This window comes from Anabrus simplex, chromosome 3, assembly GCF_040414725.1.
Source record: "Anabrus simplex isolate iqAnaSimp1 chromosome 3, ASM4041472v1, whole genome shotgun sequence".
Taxonomy (NCBI): domain Eukaryota; kingdom Metazoa; phylum Arthropoda; class Insecta; order Orthoptera; family Tettigoniidae; genus Anabrus; species Anabrus simplex.
In genome coordinates, this window is record NC_090267.1 from 46,139,566 (window position 1) to 46,158,079 (window position 18,514).

General features: G+C 37.9%; 1 protein-coding gene across 1 annotated transcript in view; it reads right to left on the reverse strand.

Annotated features, from left to right (window-relative positions):
- Positions 1–18,514, reverse strand: part of LOC137498881 (nose resistant to fluoxetine protein 6-like) — a 30,457-nt gene that overhangs the window by 1,315 nt on the left and 10,628 nt on the right. The window contains exon 3 of the mRNA XM_068226575.1: positions 8,450–8,558. Coding sequence (XP_068082676.1) covers positions 8,450–8,558 — 109 coding nt within the window. The remainder of the gene's footprint in view (positions 1–8,449; positions 8,559–18,514) is intronic.

An 18,514-nucleotide genomic window follows, 5' to 3' on the forward strand; every position in this document is an offset into this window, starting at 1 on the left:
ATCAAGTTTGGCAGCCATGAAAAAACTTCTTACATTCCATGTTGCTAATCTTGTGTTGGACTTCATTACTTTGAGCCAGGTGATTCTTCGCACCCGTGCCCACTAAAGGCCTGCCTGGGACTAAGGACCAATATTTTATTTACTCTCTCCATAATGATATCCTGGTGAAAAGTATGCCAGAGTGGTTTCCCGTCGCCTTCTATGGTTACTATTCAGCCGCCCCTAACCTGGGAAACAGACGCTGTTGGTAGCCACCCCTAACATGGGATACAGCCGTTACCGAATGCTATACAGTGACATTTCCTCCACTGAGGGACCATTACCCACCTAAAGGAGCTCGTCCACCCTCAGATGTTGGCCCCCTTAGGGTGCTAGGTTATTTCCCGCCGCCCAACATTCGGCGTTGAGAAACTGGCTGTACGGTCTACTCCATTACCGTAACAGGATAACCTGGGGCCTGTTCCACGAACGAACTTTGCAACTTTTCAACTTTGCACTTTTCACTTTTCAATTCTAGCAAAGTGCAAAGTTTTTCTGTTCCACCATGAACTAGGCTGTACTTTTCAATTTCTTCGCAAAGTGAAAAGTCTTTGCGAATGAGTGATCCGATCGAGTTTATTCCATGAGCAAACTGTATAGGCCTAATACTCTATGATTTTAATGATTTACTTTTCGCGGTGAACTTGGCGGTATAATTGTTGTACCGTTAAAGTTTTTATCATGTGAAAGATAGGTTATTATAAGAAGCTGGCTGTGCTGGAAGTTGTCAAGGAGAAACGTGACATCGTTTTTTGACAACTTTAAAGATTACCTCTCAAATGATGACACAAATCAATGTTAACGGGAGTACCGTCAACACATATACACACAGAAAGACATTCACCCTTCATTACAAATCCCGTCGCTATATTAAGTGGATTATCAGGCCAACGTACTGTTAGGAAATATTACATTTACTATAACATCTAAGACTTTGGTAACAGTTCTGCAAATAATTGATTTTGATGTCCTATGCATTGCTGTTACACAGTACAGCTGGGCACCATTTACTAAAAAATGTAAACATAAGAATTTGTTCTTTTTCGGAAAGGAATTTACTTCTTTATGTTTCAATAAATGACCGATCATTTGAAGAATATAGTCAGCCTCTGTTGGGATAATACGAAATCACTCGCGTTATTACATCGAAGTGAGGTTATGAAAAATTAATCCTGTCTTTGTACATTCTATTACTGGATTCTTCATCATTGTCCTCACTTGATGCTAACAAAAGCTCACGTCGTAACGTGTTTATATCACTAAACCAAATTCTACGCCGAGAAACTAATGTACATACTTGTTAATTAACATATGAAAAGGGAATCATCTCTTTGCAAGATTTATGAAAACTTTTCACTTCATTTCTTTGCACTTTGCATTTCTGTACCAATGGAGGAACATAACCGGCTTGAAAAGTGAAAAGATTTCTAACTTTTCACTTTTCACTTTTCACTTTGCAAGCTAAATCTGAAAAGCGATGGTGGAACAAAATCTGAACTGAAAAGTGCAAAGTGCAAAGTGAAAAGTTGCAAAGTTCGTTCGTAGAATAGGCTCATGGCCAGACACGCAGTGTTCGTCTGTGTATTAGTATACAGTATCGCCATCTTCTCACTGTGCGCCTTCTTCCTGTAACTAAGAGCTTGAGAAAATCTCGTATCAAGTGAACAACGTTATACTCCTCAGTTCTGTGTAAAAAATTCTTCCTTGGGCCGATGACTTTCGATGTTAGGCCCCTTAAAACAACAAGCATCATCATCATCAAGCAAAATTCTTTCACTGGATGGAAAAGGAATCCAGGCTTTTGGAATGAGAGACAGGCGCGCTACCTCTGTAACACCGGGCAGGATGATTATAAGAAGAAGAAGAAGAAGAAGAAGAAGAAGAAGAACTGCGGTAAGTGGCTCAGACTGTTGAAGGGCTGGCCTTGTGACCCCAACTTGGCAGGTTCGATCCTGGCTCTGTCCGGTGGTATTTAAAGGTGCTCAAATATGTCAGCCTCGTTCCGCCACCTCACTATCTCAGAAAACCGTAGTTAGTGAAACGTAAAGCTAACAGTAATAACAATAATGGATAGAGACCTGATACCTAAGCGGCATCGTCACTGGGTTCCCACTTTGGCTACACCGGTTCGAATACTGGCCAATCCATGTAGGAAATTTTATAAGAAAAGGCATGTCCCTGTGGTTTGGATTACACAAAACTGAAAGGCCTGGAATTATTATTATTATTATTACTATTATTATTATTATTATTATTATTATTATTATTATTATTATTATTATTATTATTATTATTATTTTCGTCGACGCTAGAAAGTAGAGCTCTATAGTCTCAAAATGGCTGCTGACGAAAGGAATTTTGAGAGCGGGACAAGACATGTATATATAAACCAACTACAGTATGTCTTGAGCTTGTGCTTTGGTTTTATGTAGGCCTATATCAGTCAAACGTACATCATGCACAAATAATTCTATTAAATAATTTCAGCGGTACTCCTGGGAATGCACAACGTTTAAAAATGTGATTATAATGTGATTGTATCCTATCGTGGGTCCCTTTTGTTTTGAGGATTTACGTCATAAATTCTCATATAAGTCAACGGTTTTAATTGTAACTAGCAAATATGCCAGTGCTTCGCTACGGTATTATACATTGTATGCGGATATCGAAGTAAATTACTGTACATGCAATGAATAAGATTTTTTAAATTGCATGTCTTTTAGCGTTATCCAGAAACACCAGTGGGAGGATCCCCAACGTTGTTTACAATGTAAAGTGTGATTTGCGGAGTTGTGATGATAACGGCAGGCTCACTTGCCTACTGCCATTCACAATCGAGTAGGTAAGTTTTCATTATAATGGGACGCCTCATCAACTACTGCGTGGTCACAATCGATTTGGGGATTTTTCGTTACAATGGCAGGCGCCCTTTCCTACTTCTAGACAGATTATCGTTGAGAAGTTTTGATTACAATAGCAGGCATCTACCCTACTTCCAGTCAAAATTGAGTTGTTCTGTTATCATTATAACGACAGGACCCTTTTCTTAATGACAGTTACACCGAGTTGGTGGGTTTCCATTATAATAGCAAGGTCACTATGCCTAATGCCAGTCACAATTTACATGGGTAAGTTTGTTTATAATGGCGGACACACTTGCCTACTCCCAAACACAATATTAGTTAGGGGAGTTTTGAGCAAAATTGCATGCTCCCTTAACTTCTGCCAGTCAAATAGAGAAGGGAATTATTAATTACAATGGTTGTCCCTCCTTACTACTCCTAGTCACAAAGGACTTGGAGAAGGATCCCATTCCTACTGCCAGTCAAAGTCAATGTGGAGAGTACAATAGCAGACGCCCCCCTGCTGAGAATCACTATCGATGTAAATTATCAATTATAATGGCAAACACACCCTTTCTACATCGCTACAAATCGACTTCAATGAATACATATAGATCGACATATGAAGTATATGCATGTTTATAATATTGCAAATCTTCATTCACAGATTAACTGCTGCTAAACGATACATCATATCGACAAACGGACTGTACCACAAGACGCCTCATTTAGCAGTCCAAAAGGATGGTCTTAAGATATTTTCTCCTGTCTCGTCTATGTATACGTAAAATTGAGTTAGAAACTTAGAAAAGGGGGAAATTTGTGTAAAGTTTTCTCACAGTGTATTACTTTTCGATACTAATATTACAGCTACAAACAAAGAATTTGGCTCACGTATGGATACTGGGTGGGCCAATGTTCATGTAGTATTAGATGATTCTATCTTTCATATCAGTGATTTGAACTACGAATTATACGTGTACAGAGATCAAAATGTAGGTATAATCGACATATAGAGGCAAATCTGACATACAAGGAATAGAGATACGACGAAACGTTATAGGACCAAAGTTGTAGATCACTCCAAATTGAACTGGGACTCTGCCACCCGTATTTGATACAGTTTACCGATTAGCAGTGAAATACTTCGAAAAGGAGGTCTGCACCGACATTAAAATTGTCTCAATATTCCGAAATTTTTCGGGGTTAAAAAATTAAATATTTAAAGATCTTCGAAGCTTTCAGCCGATTAGAGGCTAAGACATTTCTTTTTCGAATTTCAATTTTCTAGCTCGCCTGGCAGATTGTGCCTAATCCTTAGTAGGGGGAGGGATGGAGGTTTAAATTTAGGACATTCAAGTAACTGAAGCTAACAGATATGCATATGGTCATTATTACACCTGAAACGGACAACTGAATGAAAATTTCGTCACAATATTCAATGCACACACACACACACACACACACACACGGTCGTTACGATTTCATTTATATAGATTTACGCTTAACCACAGCAGCCAAGCTGGATTCCGATTTCATTGCCTATTTGTACAAATTTTAGTGAAAAATGGAAGAGTATGTATAGGTACTTTAAGGCAGAAACAGGTTCAAAGAAGGACATTCCAGGAATGATTAATGAACAAGGGGAGTGTGTATGCGAGGATCTTCAAAAGGCAGAAGTATTCAATCAGCAGTATGTAAAAATTGTTGGTTACAAGGATAATGTCCAGGTAGAGGAGGTGACTAATCCTAAAGAAGTATTAAAATTTACCTATGACAGCAATGACATTTACAGTATGATACAAAAGTTGAAAACTAGATGTGGAATTGATAAGGTTTCGGGGGATATACTAATTTTTGCATGAAGGAACTTTACCAAATGAATGGAGAGTTGCTCTAGTAGCCCCTGCATATAAAGGAAAGGGTGATAGACATAAAGCTGAAAATTACAGGCCTGCCAGTTTGACATGGATTGCATGTAAGCTTTCGGAAAGCATTCTTTCTGATTACATAACACATGCTTGCGAAATTAATAACTGGTCTTATAGAAGGCAGTTTTGGTTTTGAAAAATTATTCCACTGAAGCCCAACTTGTAGGATTCCAGCAAGATATAGCAGATATCCTGGATTCAGGAGGTCAGTTGGACTGTATCGCGATTGACCTCTCTAAGCCATTTGAAAGGGTAGATCATGGTAGACTACCGGCAAAAATGAGTGAAATTGGACTTGACAAAAGAGTGACTGAATGGGTGGCTCTTTTTTCTAGAAAACAGAACTCAGAGAATTAGAGTAAATGAAGATTTATCTTTTTTTTTGCTATGGGCTTTACGTCGCACCGACACAGATAGGTCTTATGGCGACGATAGGATAGGAAAGGCCTAGGAGTTGGAAGGAAGCGGCCGTGGCCTTAATTAAGGTACAGCCCCAGCATTTGTCTGGTGTGGAAATGGGAAACCACGGAAAACCATTTTCAGGGCTGCCGACAGTGGGATTCGAACCTACTATCTCCCGGATGCAAGCTCACTGCCGCGCGCCTCTACGCGCACGGCCAACTCGCCCGGTGAAGATTTATCTGACCCTGTAATAATTAAGAGGGGGAATTCCTCAAGGCATAGTATTGGACCTCTATGTTTTCTTATATATATCAATGATATTTGTAAAGAAGTGGAATCAGAGGTAAGGCTTTTGGCAGATGATATTATTCTCTATAGAGTAATAAATAAGTTACAAGATTGTGAGCAACTGCAAAATGACCTCGATAATGTTGTGAGATGGACAGTAGGCAATGGTATGATGATACACGGGGATAAAAGTCAGACTGTGAGTTTCACAAATAGAAAAAGTCCTCTCAGTTGTAATTACTGCGTTGATGGGGTGAAAGTTCCGTTTGGATCATTGTAAATACCTAGATATTAATTAAAGGAAAGACCTTCATTGGGGTAATCACATAAATATCATTGTAAATAAAGGGTACAGATTTCTGCACATGGTTATGGGAGTATTTAGGGATTGTAGTAAGGATGTAAAGGAGAGGGCATATAAATCTATGGTAAGACCCCAACTAGAGTATGGTTCCAGTATATGAGACCCTCACTAGAATTACTTGATTGACGAACTGAAAAAATCCAAAGAAAAGCAGCTCGACTTGTTCTGAGCGATTTCCGACAAAAGAGTAGCGTTACAAAAATGCTGCAGAGTTTGAGCTGGGAAACTTGGGAGAAAGGAGATGAGCTGCTCGACTAAGTGGTATGTTCCGAGCTGTCAGTGGAGAGATGGCATGGGAGGACATCAGTAGACGAATAAGTTTGAGTAGTGTCTTTAAAAGTAGGAAAGATCACAATATGAAGATAAAGTTGGAATTGAAGAGGACTAATTGGAGCAAATATTCGTTTATAGGAAGGGGAGTTAGGGATTGGAATAACTTACCAAGGGAGATGTTCAATAAATTTCCAATTTCTTTGCAATCATTTAAGAAAAGGCTAGGAAAACAACAGGTAGGGAATATGTCACCTGGGCGACTGCCCTAAATGCAGATCAGTAGTGATTGATTGTCACTTTATGACGATTCCCCTTATTATTTTCGAACAACCTTACAATCAGCTGATCGTGATGACCTCGCGCCGCAACATGGATGATGTGGCGCTATTTGCAGCTTGTGATTATTAAATCTCTAAGCTTTTGGCTATTTTTTTATTTTTAAACATTCAAGTCTTTCATTTTGCACCAATGATTTTACAATGCGTATTTTCAAGATTTTTAATTATCCAAGGGCCATGCCTCCTTGCTTATATGACCAATGAAAATGAATAGCATTATAAAAAGCAAAGTCATCTCCGTGCTGGCCATGAAGGCTCTTGGAGTGGTGTAATGTGAAGGCTCCCACCATTCGTAACCTCGGCACGTGATGGGGTAGAGTGGTTACCTCTACGCCCGGCCGCCTTTGTCCCCAGGAATTAACCTGGTGCTCAATTTTGGTGTAGGCTGTGTGAACCTCAGGGTCACACGCACCTCCGGGTGTGGAAATCTCGTTTCTTAAATTTCACGACTTCCTGACGGGAATTCGAACCCACGTCCTTCCGGGCGAACCGAGCACGTCTGTACCGCCCCACCCGGCCAGCCCATGAATAGCATTATACGCATGTTAGTTTCATAAAATAAAATACTATTAATAGTTGAAAGAAAGAAAATAGTGTTGGCACATATACATGCAAGTACGTTTGATCTGAATCACATTTCATAAAAATCGGTACAGTAGGGAGTTTTTGGCAGATTGCAAAGGAAACGCCTTGGTTTAAATATATAGATAATAATAATAATAATAATAATAATAATAATAATAATAATGTTATTTTACGTCCCACGAACTACTTTTTACGGTTTTCGCTAAGGTGCCGAAATTTTGCCCCACAGGAGTTCTTTTATGTGCCAGTAAACCTATCGACACCAGGCTGACTTATTTGATCACAATCAAATACCACCGGACTAAGGCAGGATCGAACCTGATAAGTTGGGCTCAGAAGTCCAGCGCTCTTCCGTCCGAGCTACTCAGCCCGGTTAATAATAATAATAATAATAATAATAATAATAATAATAATAATAATAATAATAATAATAATATATTTACGAGATGTAGAATATCTTTCATTTTCTCGCAATTCATGAGTCTAAATATGTTTTTGTGGATTCTCCCACTTTTATTTCCATTTATCGGAACTCTTTATCTCCCCTATGAGTAGAGCAAAGAATGCATTATCGTTCACTCTGGCATGTTGTAAGAGTGATTATAATTAGTATTATAATTATTAAAATTTTCACAGTCTTATTAGCACATAATGTTTCGTTCAGACCGGTTCACAACTCTCAGGTCGATCATCAGTGACTAAAAATTATTCAAAACATGTTAATCCACATGGGTGTGTTGTCGAGATAAATTGCAGCCAAGATGAAATAAACATTCTTCAAGCTTTAAGAGGTGAACAGCCAAGGAACCTCCACTCGTTCTCTCGTCTTCAAAGCCCCAAAACATATCCATGATGCTCTTTCGTGCAGTAGAAAAATGTGCGAGTGCGTGAAGTGTTTCTTATACGCATATCCCTCTTTTGGGTAGCAGGCGTAGTACTTTAAACCGTTCTGGTTGGAGTCGGGAAAGGTATCCGGTCGTAAGACGGGCTAAGTCCATTGAAAGTTTCACCCCAATTAACTGGGAAAAGTCCGAGAGGAAGTTGTTTATTATTATTATTATTATTATTATTATTATTATTATTACATTCCGGTTGTTTAAGCAGTAATTGGTTAGAATGCAAACTTACTGGAGGGGATAACAAATATAGTCTATCCTGCACAACGGTTATGCTATGTGATTTGCATAATCATTAGGGGTAGTGTCAAACAGAACACCTAGAATTGATGTTACTCTCGCTAAATAGTCAAAGGGCGGGCTAGTCGACACTTCCTAATAATCAAATTAGTCTAAAAATCTGAGGTCTAATTATCATCATCATCATCATCAACATTTAAGTTATTTGCTTGCCTATGGAACTGTCAGGTTTATTGTCGTGTAAACTTACGTTCCCTCAAGAGTATTTTCTCCAGTGCTGACACAGGTGACTCGAACATCAGGTTGAGTAAAACTGCCGCCAGTGCGCTCATCATCAAGGCACTGATGACGCTTCTCAGCTGAAAGAGGAGAAAAATGTTTAAAAATTATAAAAGGATAGCCTCTCTCAAACTGTTACTCCTATTTTACTGTAGCACTGTTTCTAAATGCAAATAAATGAAGGTATTTCAAGGGCAGAATATTTCATATTTGAGTCACTATAACCACATTCTGTTGTAGACAAGAAAAAATGCAACAGAAGCAACGCTGCAGTTCTTTGTGCCAAACATAACATATTAAGGAAGTCAAGTTTTGTTAGCTTCTGTTTTTCATGTAATACAGTAACTGAGGTTTTAGCCAATCATACTGTGCTGAAATGAAACAAGTTATGGTTTTCTGGGCATGACATTTACATGTTATAATTGTTCAAAGAAGAGTTGATCATGTTAAGGCCCCTAAAAAGTAAATGACTTATTTTGTGCTGCATTGCTAATCGCAAACTTTAAAGTAATTACAGTAGAATCTCCGTTATCCGAAACACTTTAAACTGAAATACCGTTCAACCGAAACGAACGAAGAAATTATATTTTCGGTTGAAACTAATAAAAAACATGTCTGTTATTTTATGACTAAGGCGAGAATTTCGTCATAAATGGCTATGTTTATCCTTAACTCAAAATTGTAGACCCATAAGTCTAAAATCTGTTTCAGCCAATTTGTGAAATGAATAGATGTGTTTTTTAGTGACAATAAATTCATCTTTCAAGCATTAATGGCCATTTTGTATATATTTGTATGTTAAGTGCTGAAAACTGAAAATATTATGTTTTTAAATTGTATTTTTCCACCCATCTCTACTTTGTTAGCTTTATTTACCAGAAGCCGCTGAAAGCAAGCACTCTTTGCAGGTAGCTACCAAAGACAGGCACTTAAATGTGGTTAAAGGACGACGACATATTTGTGTCCTCTGATTCTGCTTGCAACGAGCTGGCCTTGAATCTTCACCCTGCACTCGCCAACCCCAAGATTTTCAGGGGGTCTAATGTACATGTTTTCCAGGTTTGAACAGCTGCGTTCCAAAATAAAGCAGCTGAAAGAGATAGAATTACTTCTTGTAAAAGCTGTAGGGATTATTCCTGAGGTGGAGGCGACCATTGCTAAACTGAACGGAGAGATAATATCACTGCCAAATTTCACAGTATTATGCAGAGGAATTCGGGCTGGAAGGATGCTTTGGCCATTGCTGTTGTTCTCGAACAAAAAGGCGTGTCACAACCACCAGGTTTCACCCCTGCAGAGCTAGCTGCCCCCGACCCCATGTTAAGTAGAAAGGTCATTTTCTCAGTTTAAAAATATATTAGCCTACAACAGACAAAGTTTTACTGTTCAAAATTTGGAACAATATATGCTTGTCCATTGTAACATGTTCTGACTAAGATTAATTTGAACATAAATGTTGTCTGTAAGAGATAACATGTCTTCAATTGTATTATAAATAATATTTCCTTTTACCTTTTCCTGATTTTGGTGACCATTTGTTCCTTGGCGTAAAAGTTAAGCTGACTACGAAGTGGCATGATTCACATATCCTGAGTAACTTTAAATGCTAAGGAGAATGTACAGTATATTCGGGTTGGTTTTTAATTCCTATTTTGTCATTTCAGTCCCTACTATTGCGAATTTTAACTGGATGTTTTCCTGACTATTTTAGCGGCTATAAATCCTCGCTGTAATTATGAAAAAGTGGATGAGTGACTCTGTCCTTGACTCCCCCCTTCCCTTCTCTACTGCCAACTCAATTTGTGATGCGAAGAATCAAATACCTGATATTTTGCTAATGAAACGGTGATGTGACATAGCAGCTAGAAAATGATGTGAAACTAAAAATATCCAAAATAAAACAGAAGACTTTAAAAAAAAAAAGAATTAGTACGTATTGTATAGTTACAGCATATGCGCAATAGAACATGGGATTTTTAAAGGTGCACAGTAGTTTGTGTTTATTAAAATACTTTGTGAATTTTGTATGTGTATTGTCTTCATTTATATTCACCTAAAAGTTCAACAAACGCTTCTTAATATCGAAATATTAAAATACTTCGTTAACTTTGTATGTGTATTGTCCTCATCTTCACCTAAAAGGTCAACAAACATCCCTTATCATCGAAAAATTGCATTTGAATTATTATCCGAAATTTTGGTTAACCGAAACCTCATTTCCCCCTTTGTTCCGGTTAACAGCGGTTCTACTGCATATACCGGGTGACTCTTTCCTGTTGTTAGGCATCCCAACGAACGTTACTGGTGAAGTGATGGTTGAATTGCCTTTGCCGTACACCAAGCAACAATCGTCTTTAATCATTTACTGAAAAATCAATATTGCAAAAAGCATGTACCGTATGTGACAGATAATTACACAAAGCATCATACTGTCATACGGTTGTGTAAAAAGTACATGCCAATTATAAGCTTTAGATTGGATATGAAATTAACTCTCGAAGCGATGCATACTGATGGAAAATATGTCGCATAATGTTTTTGTAAAATTATTTGCTGTGATTACGCGATGAGGCAATGAGTGCTTTAAAGATGACTATAGCGTGGCATATTGAACCGTATCAAATATGCTTCAATTTATTTATTAAAACACTGTGGCATGATTGTATACAAGCGCTCAATATAGTCGTGGGGAATGAAGGAAGGAATCCTTGATGGCCGTGCCATAGGCGGTGAGAACCCCGTAGCGCTCCAGTAAGGACGAATTCCTCTACTTGGACCTGAGCCGCAAACCGTGATCTCAATCATGTAGACCCCATATACGCATACCCAAGTGAACAGCGAACTTTGGAGGGGGTGAGATTTATACGAGGGGATATACCGAACATTTGTCACAGATTGAAAAAATTCTCTTTTCCAGGGCTGGAATCACCTCAATTTTAATCAATTAATCCGCTAATAAGAGGCTGCCTGGGCGAGGCGGTAAAAGCGTGCTCGGTTCGCCCGGAAAGGCGTGGGTTCGAATCCCCGCCAGGAAGTCGTAAATTTCCACTTCCGGAGGTGCATATGGCCCTGAGGTTCACTCACTCTACATAAAAAATGAGTACCAGGTTAATTCCTGGGGGCAAAGGTGGCCGGGCGTAGAGTTAACCACTCTACCGCATCACGTGCCGAGGTTAATATGGTGAAACCCTTTACCTTCCACACCTCCAAGGGCCTTAATGGCCTGTACTGAGGTGACTTTGCTTTGCTTTGCTTTAATCCGCTAATAAGCTAAATTCCACACATTTGATACCACACGTACTTAAGATGATAATTATAGAGCAACTGGAGCTAATAATACTATTTACCAGTGGCCACTCCTGACTTTTGGTTTAGAAAACAACAAACAAGGCCAACAGCGAAGTTTATTTAAGATCTCACGTGCACTAATCCAATGGTCTGCTTCATAAATATTTATGTTGAAATGACGAACACACGACTTAAGTTGTGCAGTTACATTCAGAATTGGGCGCGATTGTCCTTCCTTTATAATTCTGCTTTTCTCAGTAAAAGAAATAAACTAAATGGTTCTCCTAATAATCGTCCGATTACACAGTGGTTAGAATTCAATTCGGATTGCTAGGTAGAAACCTGTGATCCTGGCGCCTAGTGAACTACTTTCTGATCGGTGTGATGTAATTTCAAAATCGCATCATTCCCACATTTTCTTTGTTTGATATTTACACTACAAGCACAGGAAACATAATCATTTATATTCCAACAACACACATTTGTCATATATCATCATTTATAGCACAAGAAAAGAACCAATCACAAGCAAGAACTCCAGTATTTCACGAAAGAGCAAATAAAACCCGCCCACACGCGATAACTTACAGGATTGCAACTTGCACCGCCCTCTTGATGGATGTGACTGTTCGTTCCACATTCCAACCCCACGAAAGAGATCAACAACCAACAAGGATCTAATGCACGCTCTGCCATCTCTGGAGTAGTTTGGTAATTAGTAGCAGTCACTATCCAACCGCGCTCGTTTCGTCCATAACTGTGCGTTTGAATTTTAGATAAATAACTTCCATTAAAATATGAACAATGAATATTTATTTTTCGTGAAAAATACAAAGGATGTAACACATCAATCGCATGTATGGGAAATTCGCCACTGCTATTTACTGGTGCCAAACTGAGATATATGCGTATTAACGTGAGCAGCCGTTAGCATCTGGCGAGGGTTTGCTTGCTGGTACTTTCCCTTGGAGCCAGCGACCTTGTGAATCTATAAAGGCTGCGCAGTGAATGGAAGCGCTCTCCTGTTGCTTTTTGAACGCCGGGTGTAACGTGTCGTGATCCCAAGCCGACAAATCAATAACTTTGTGGAGATTTTGCTAGACTTGAAAGAGAATCGCTTTGATTTAGCTCACAAGAGCTAGTGACGGTCTGCGCTGATAATTAATATCCGGCACGTACGCGAAGTACGAAGTCAACATTTGCGTGTCGTTAAAATGTAACCGCTGACGAGGACACATTGCAACCGGGCCCAGTTCCCTTAATTTAGTGCCGTGTAGATCGAACTAAAATCTGAGCGGAGGATATAGTCAATTATTAGCCAGTACAAAGGTTGTGATCGTGCATTCGAGCACACTAAGTGGGGAAATAGATGGTTCTAATTTAATTCAACAGTTCCAGATACAACCGACATCAAGTAGACGGCAACTATGAACTATCCAGGAGTCGACAAGAGAACATTCATCCCTGTGCTGTGTATCGTAGTCATGTGCTAAGCACGCATGGCATTGCGGTATGTGATTCGTCGCTGCTGGTGAGGTTGCTGCCAAGATAAATCCTTTTATTCTATAAGCATGTGAAGTGATATTCAGAGACACTACTTAGGGCCGTTTTAGACAAGTAAATTGATCTTTAAATGCAAGCCAGAGAGGCATTTGTATTGCTTATTTCAGTAAATTTAAATACGTTCAGGGTGTGAATACTCCAACCACTACTCTTATACCTTCATATCCTTCACACAATATACATAACATTTGTTTGAGCGCCAGTTGCTTTTTAAATAAAAACAAAAACTTTTGGTAGAGCATACCTCTTATATCAATTATCTCAAGGCGTGAGGTGATAAACTCACATATTTGGCAATATACAGGGATATGGATCAGGACAATATTAAATTACTGTTGCATTTCCACAATTGAGGATTGTACATAGAACTGGAATCACTTATTATAATTAAAATAAAACTGAGTTTATGACTATAATTTACGTCACAATGAACAATCATTGACATCTTTTAATTTAACAAAAAAATATATATTGCGCCGTTCCCGCGTCCAGGCATGGACACAAGATATCCTGACTAGCTCTAAATTCAATTGGTTCAACGACTAAGTTTTATGGGTATGGGTTCCGTAAGAGAAAAACGTTCAGGTCGGTTAATGGTAGATTCTAACTAACGTTGAAAGACGTCTCTTATCCGTTACTAGTTACATACCATACTCTTATTAGCTCATAGAGAAGTTGTCGTCGACTGAAGATACCACTATCTTATAACTAATACTTATTCTAGGAACACATAGAAAGAATGCTGAGGTTATACTATCTCACATTTATTTAAATATTAAGTTAGACATTATAAGAAAAATCATCTTAAATTCGACCAATCAAAACTTCTTGAAGTGAGTAATTCGTTGTTATTCCTACAGTCTGTATTCATTACCAACATTTCAGAAAAATCATATCCTCCAAACTCATCGTAAATAAACGAATTCTAGGATTCTACCATTTCATTTCATGAGTCCATTGATCTCTCAACATTATAGAATATTAGAAGAAATATTACACAACATTTGGGAGTTAAAAAGAAACATATGGTTTCATTCGTAGGCAATTCACTTACGAAGTTGGGCGATAATAAATTGAACTAATTTCAATGAAATTAATTATATTTACATGTGCCATACTGGGAAGAAAATAAACATTAAAATCAAGAATATTAAGAGTGTTGGATGCATCCTTTAAGAAGAAAAAAAATAAAAGTGTATCAATTACTATTTACAATATCTCTGATTAAACTTTCTTGAGAAATAAAGAACGCTTATGGAATCATCGAGTTGGTGTTCAGATAAGAATTGGAGTTCAAATTGTCTGAATATCAGTTATTCTTCGGATAAATATGAAATGCAGTTCGTTACTACCTATTCCTTACTCATAGGACTGACACATATTTCAATTTACACTAACTGTCTGTCTCGATGCAGGTGTAAAATTCTCCATAAAAACTATCTCAAAACTTCTCCTGATTTTGAATTGACAAGTACACTCACGTATGTTTCACGGTTTAAATATTCACATTCGCATGTTCAATTGCCTCTTAGTTACTCATATTTCCCTGTGTCACTCACCATAAGCTAAGCTATGTCCAGTGTAAGTCATAATCACCCTCCAAGTAACGTTATCATAAGATTTAACTCATAAACTTAACGTAATGTGACCTTAATTTTAGTGATAAGTATTAGTCTACGTGCGTATTTGGTTGTAAGAAACGTCATCATACATACCCTATGAAATTATCATCACACCTACTACTAACGGAAAATCTACTTGGTCAGAAGACACTATCTTCGACTAAAAATAATCCTCTTTGAATAGCTATGTCACCATTGATTAGTCTAGTAGGTTGAATATTGTTCAGAATAATGTTATACACAGTGAGAGTTTTCAAAATCATCCAAAATAATTCAGTGAAGGCTTAAATATTATCATGACTACATGTATGACTCTCTAGACAATCCTAACATGGATAAAAACATTGCTCTATCAATCTCGAGATCGTATCCTAAGCTATGTGAAAATGCATAGGATTAAGAATTATCATATGGAATTGGCAAGAATTCACTGACACTCTCAGAAACATCATTTGAAAATCACATCGTCTCACTTAGAACAACCATGACTATCTCTCTCGAAGAAAATAATAAATATGACCATCATAAATCACTATCATCCTTATACCATATCTATAACGCGTCAATTATTACTCACATTTCACGTATAATAAATCTCTCTCTTCATCATATGCAAATCACTTCATTAAACTGCACGTCAACGTGCCGTGACATTCTTAAAATGCCCTCTTTACTTCCTATCGTCATAGTGCCAAATTTAACATCAAAACTCTGAGTAATCTACTGCCTTATTCCTTCATAAACACTTCCTATATACGATCTCGCACCGAGTGACTTTGATTAAAATAGTATACACTGGTGTTAATGTCAACTTCACACTTTACTCTTCACTGATAATAATAATAACACTAACTATTTACTCTCACATATCACTGGAAATATTACGATCGGAATATCACTTGGTGACCACGCCTACTAATGAAAATGACATTTCATATAGATGAATACCTACTTCCAATCATCTCATCTAGACGTTTATCTACGCACTGTCTTCGCACAAATGCACATATCAACATATAATTATAAAAGGTAATATTCTCTTACTTACGAAAACGACTCAGTTAATGGACTTAGCTTTGCTCAAGGTGGTCTCGATGTCTTCTCATCTCCGGTCATCTGAGATTAGGATCTCGTCATCTGGTTCCTCCACGAGTGATCGGGTTCATCGTAGCTCTCCACAATTGATTACTGGTCATCTGGGATGATCAACATCGTATCGCCTCATCAGGATCCAAATAGCATTGCCTTGCTTCTTTACAGGCTCATAGTGGAATCTCGTACGTATGTAACAGAATAATAACAAAATATGTGATTCATTGCTGTCATTCTTCAACTAATATATCTCTTGTGAAGCTCAAATTGTATGGATTTTGCTATGGTACATTTAGTCCAATATGCTAGCTCCAAATCGACTAGGATAATTATTAAGTATTTATTCCAATTTGAAAAGGAACTTCTTTCCTCTATATTTTGATTGGTGCGAACGCACTCAACAGCTGATCCGTACGTATCTTTTACTATTAAGCGGTATCGGGCAAATTTATTTAAGCTCTGCGCTACTTCGTGACGTAGCTCTATTGTAATCTGGTTTATCTCCTTTTATAGTATTTTATCTTTCGCGCAACGATTAAATCTTGATAACAAGTGTTGGGCGTGTAGCCGCGAATTATATTTCCTTCCAAATTACGGTATTTACTCCAGATGAATAATCTCTTTCAGTCTAGTCCTACGTCTTCTTACTGCTTCAAGGTCTGATGATATAGTGAGTGATGAGCAAATTTGTTTCTTAAATAATAGGTTTAAATAATGTCCATTTCTTTTCCTGCGCCTTCTATACATGGTTCTTTCCATAACTGACTGATGAAAATAATTACATTTCGGCCCGTATTGACGTTAAATGCATTTATTTTAACATTTTGATCGCAGAGACTCCATGTTTGTTCCTACCAGCTCGTATAAAGAACTGTGAAACGGCACATTAAAGTGAGATTTGCGGTACTAATAAAAGGAAAATTTAATTTAAACAAAAAAAGCTATAGGCATGAACTTGAAGTGAGATGTGATATCGCCGCTGATTACATTCTTCTTCATGTTATGAATGCATAACATGTCTGATGCTTTAATTACCTGATGTCTGCATACACCGCGGTTGAACTTGAAATTCTTGGGAAAACCTATGAGCTGAAGTCGGGAGCCGTCTGCTGTTATCTTCTTATATAACAAGGAGTTGGCCTACATACCATGTACGCGTGTAGAGAGCTCCAATGTAATTACGTCCACTCAATATATTACAAGTAATTAGAAAATATTATTGAAACATCTTGTGAAGTCCATCCTCACAAGAAGATTATGTTTCTTTATCAGCATAGTACCCGTCTCTGCTCGGATACAACCACCAGACCTCCTCGATTATTACAAGACCTCTTGAAAACACAACTCTTAGCTCTGACCATCACTCTAAGACCACTTCTTCCATTTGATACATCTGACTGTTACATATGATCTGAACGATATGATCTGAATACCTCTCACCACCGTTGCATCGACTTTTATAACCTCGCGATGACGACTCATCTCCCTACTCTCTGTTCATCCCTTCCACTTCAACATACAGTAGCTGGCGAATACTGACACTTGGTCGCAATCACGTGACCACGCACTGATGTCATCAGTCATGTGTCGTATAAGCGTACCCAAGCGGATTACAGTGACTATGCGGCATGAGTCACCGGAAAACCTACTTGCACATAACATTCTCAGTTAAACATAGCCTCGATTGCAAAATACTCTGCCAACACATCTGCCTAGAGTTACAAGCCACAGAATTACTATATCAAACCAACAAATCTCACTTACTAATATACAGCATAATTACAAACATATTCACTTAACCTATGATTAAATACAATAATATGCGTGATACCTAATTATTACAGTCTAAATGATGAGAAACATAATATAAAATCTAATGAATCGGGTTAATAATAATAATAATAATAATAATAATAATAATAATAATAAAAAATACTGAATGGAATCTGTAACCCTGTTGTACGGTTACAAGGGTTGCTGGCATCCAAGTCCCCGAGCTATGTGTTGTAAGTATTTATATTGGAAATAAGGGAAAGAGTAGGTTAGATATAGGTGTGTGTGTTATAGTTATTTGCATTTTATTCCACTTTATTGTTGAGTTAAGATAGAGTTGTATGGGTAGATTCTTCATAAAAATCCAGTGGGCTGTCCGCCACCAGTTTCGAACCGTAAATAAAGATCAGACTAGGGGCTGTATATGCTAGGATGTTTTATTGCGTGAATTTCAGCTGTGAGAAGACGCAACGGGATATCTTTCAACGTCGAAGGTAGAATATATAAATGTGGTGGCAGGCAAATTCATGAAAGTACCGGTCGTCGAACCGGGGATTATTTATATGTGAAGCTAGAGAATTGCCTGTGGATAATTACTGGGCTAAAATGACAAGAGATAGGCAATGAAGGATATGATGTTGTATTTGGAGCTATGATGATACTGAGCCATCCTTTTGCTAGCCAGAGTTGTGTGCTAT